At 39.1% G+C, this 980-nt stretch overlaps 1 protein-coding gene across 1 annotated transcript in view; it reads left to right on the top strand.

Annotated features, from left to right (window-relative positions):
* The window catches only part of LOC101848683 (vesicular glutamate transporter 2-like), a gene marked incomplete at its 5' end in the record, with an annotated part of 43925 nt that overhangs the window by 37386 nt on the left and 5559 nt on the right, over positions 1 to 980 (top strand). Inside the window, 1 exon segment of the mRNA NM_001310491.1 lies at positions 667 to 812. Within this exon segment, the coding sequence (NP_001297420.1) occupies positions 667 to 812 (146 nt within the window).

Below are 980 nucleotides of genomic sequence, written 5' to 3'. Positions count from 1 at the left end.
AAGAGAGAGAGAGAGAGAGAGAGAGAGAGAGAGAGAGAGAGACAGACAGACAGACAGACAGACAGACAGACAGACAGACAGATTTAGTATTATTTATACTTATTCGTACTTTTTCGTTGTTTTATCTATATGTGTTGCGGTTAGGCACTGAACTGTTACACACGGAAGACATAAGTTCGATTCTTGTATGAGGAAAATGTCTTTTTAATGAAGTATCTACTTTTTTCTATTGCAATATTGTATCCTTCTCTAAGCAGATTTGTCCTGAAAGGATCCGTGTCGAAGCAGGCCACCTATTAACATCATTTAGAAATGTATAAGTATAACTTTTAGAGATCTAAATGGTCGCTTTTAAGGACAAGCGGGTTGACCAAGATTTCTGTGGTTTCCAGAAATCTTGATCTGCACCAAAAGAGGGCTTTGGTCTACCTTTAGGTGAAGTCTGTATTCATTGGTGTGTATATTTCTTTGGATATAGAGAAAACTCTCCTTGTATTATAAAGAAACTTAACAAGAGGCAAAAACTTAACCTTTGATTTTCTCAAAAACAAAACTTTTTGGGATAACCCTCTTGTGCTTAAAAGCGACCAAATTATCTGAATTTTTTCGATGGAGACGTAAAACATCCATAATAACAGAAGTCTATAATATTTACTCTCTCTCCAGGCTTCAACGTTAACCATCTGGATATTGCCCCTCGCTACGCCAGCATTTTGATGGGACTCTCCAACTCCGTGGGCACCTTGGCAGGCATGCTGTGTCCCATAGTCGTCCAAGCCATCACTAAAGACGCCAGAGAGAAACCCGAGAATGTGAGTACTTTGTTTTAGTAATATTATAAATGTTTCTTTTTATAGTAGAGGGTTTTACGGCGCTCGCAACTGCATAAGGTCATTTTTAGCGCCAAGGGGTGGGTGTCAACAGAGAAGTCTTTACAGGGAATCATACTTACTCTGCTTACCTCTCTAGCTTCAACAGCA

The sequence above is a fragment of the Aplysia californica genome, unplaced genomic scaffold (assembly GCF_000002075.1).
Source record: "Aplysia californica isolate F4 #8 unplaced genomic scaffold, AplCal3.0 scaffold00495, whole genome shotgun sequence".
Classification (NCBI taxonomy): Eukaryota; Metazoa; Mollusca; class Gastropoda; order Aplysiida; family Aplysiidae; genus Aplysia; species Aplysia californica.
This window is presented reverse-complemented; position numbering and strand designations above follow the sequence as displayed.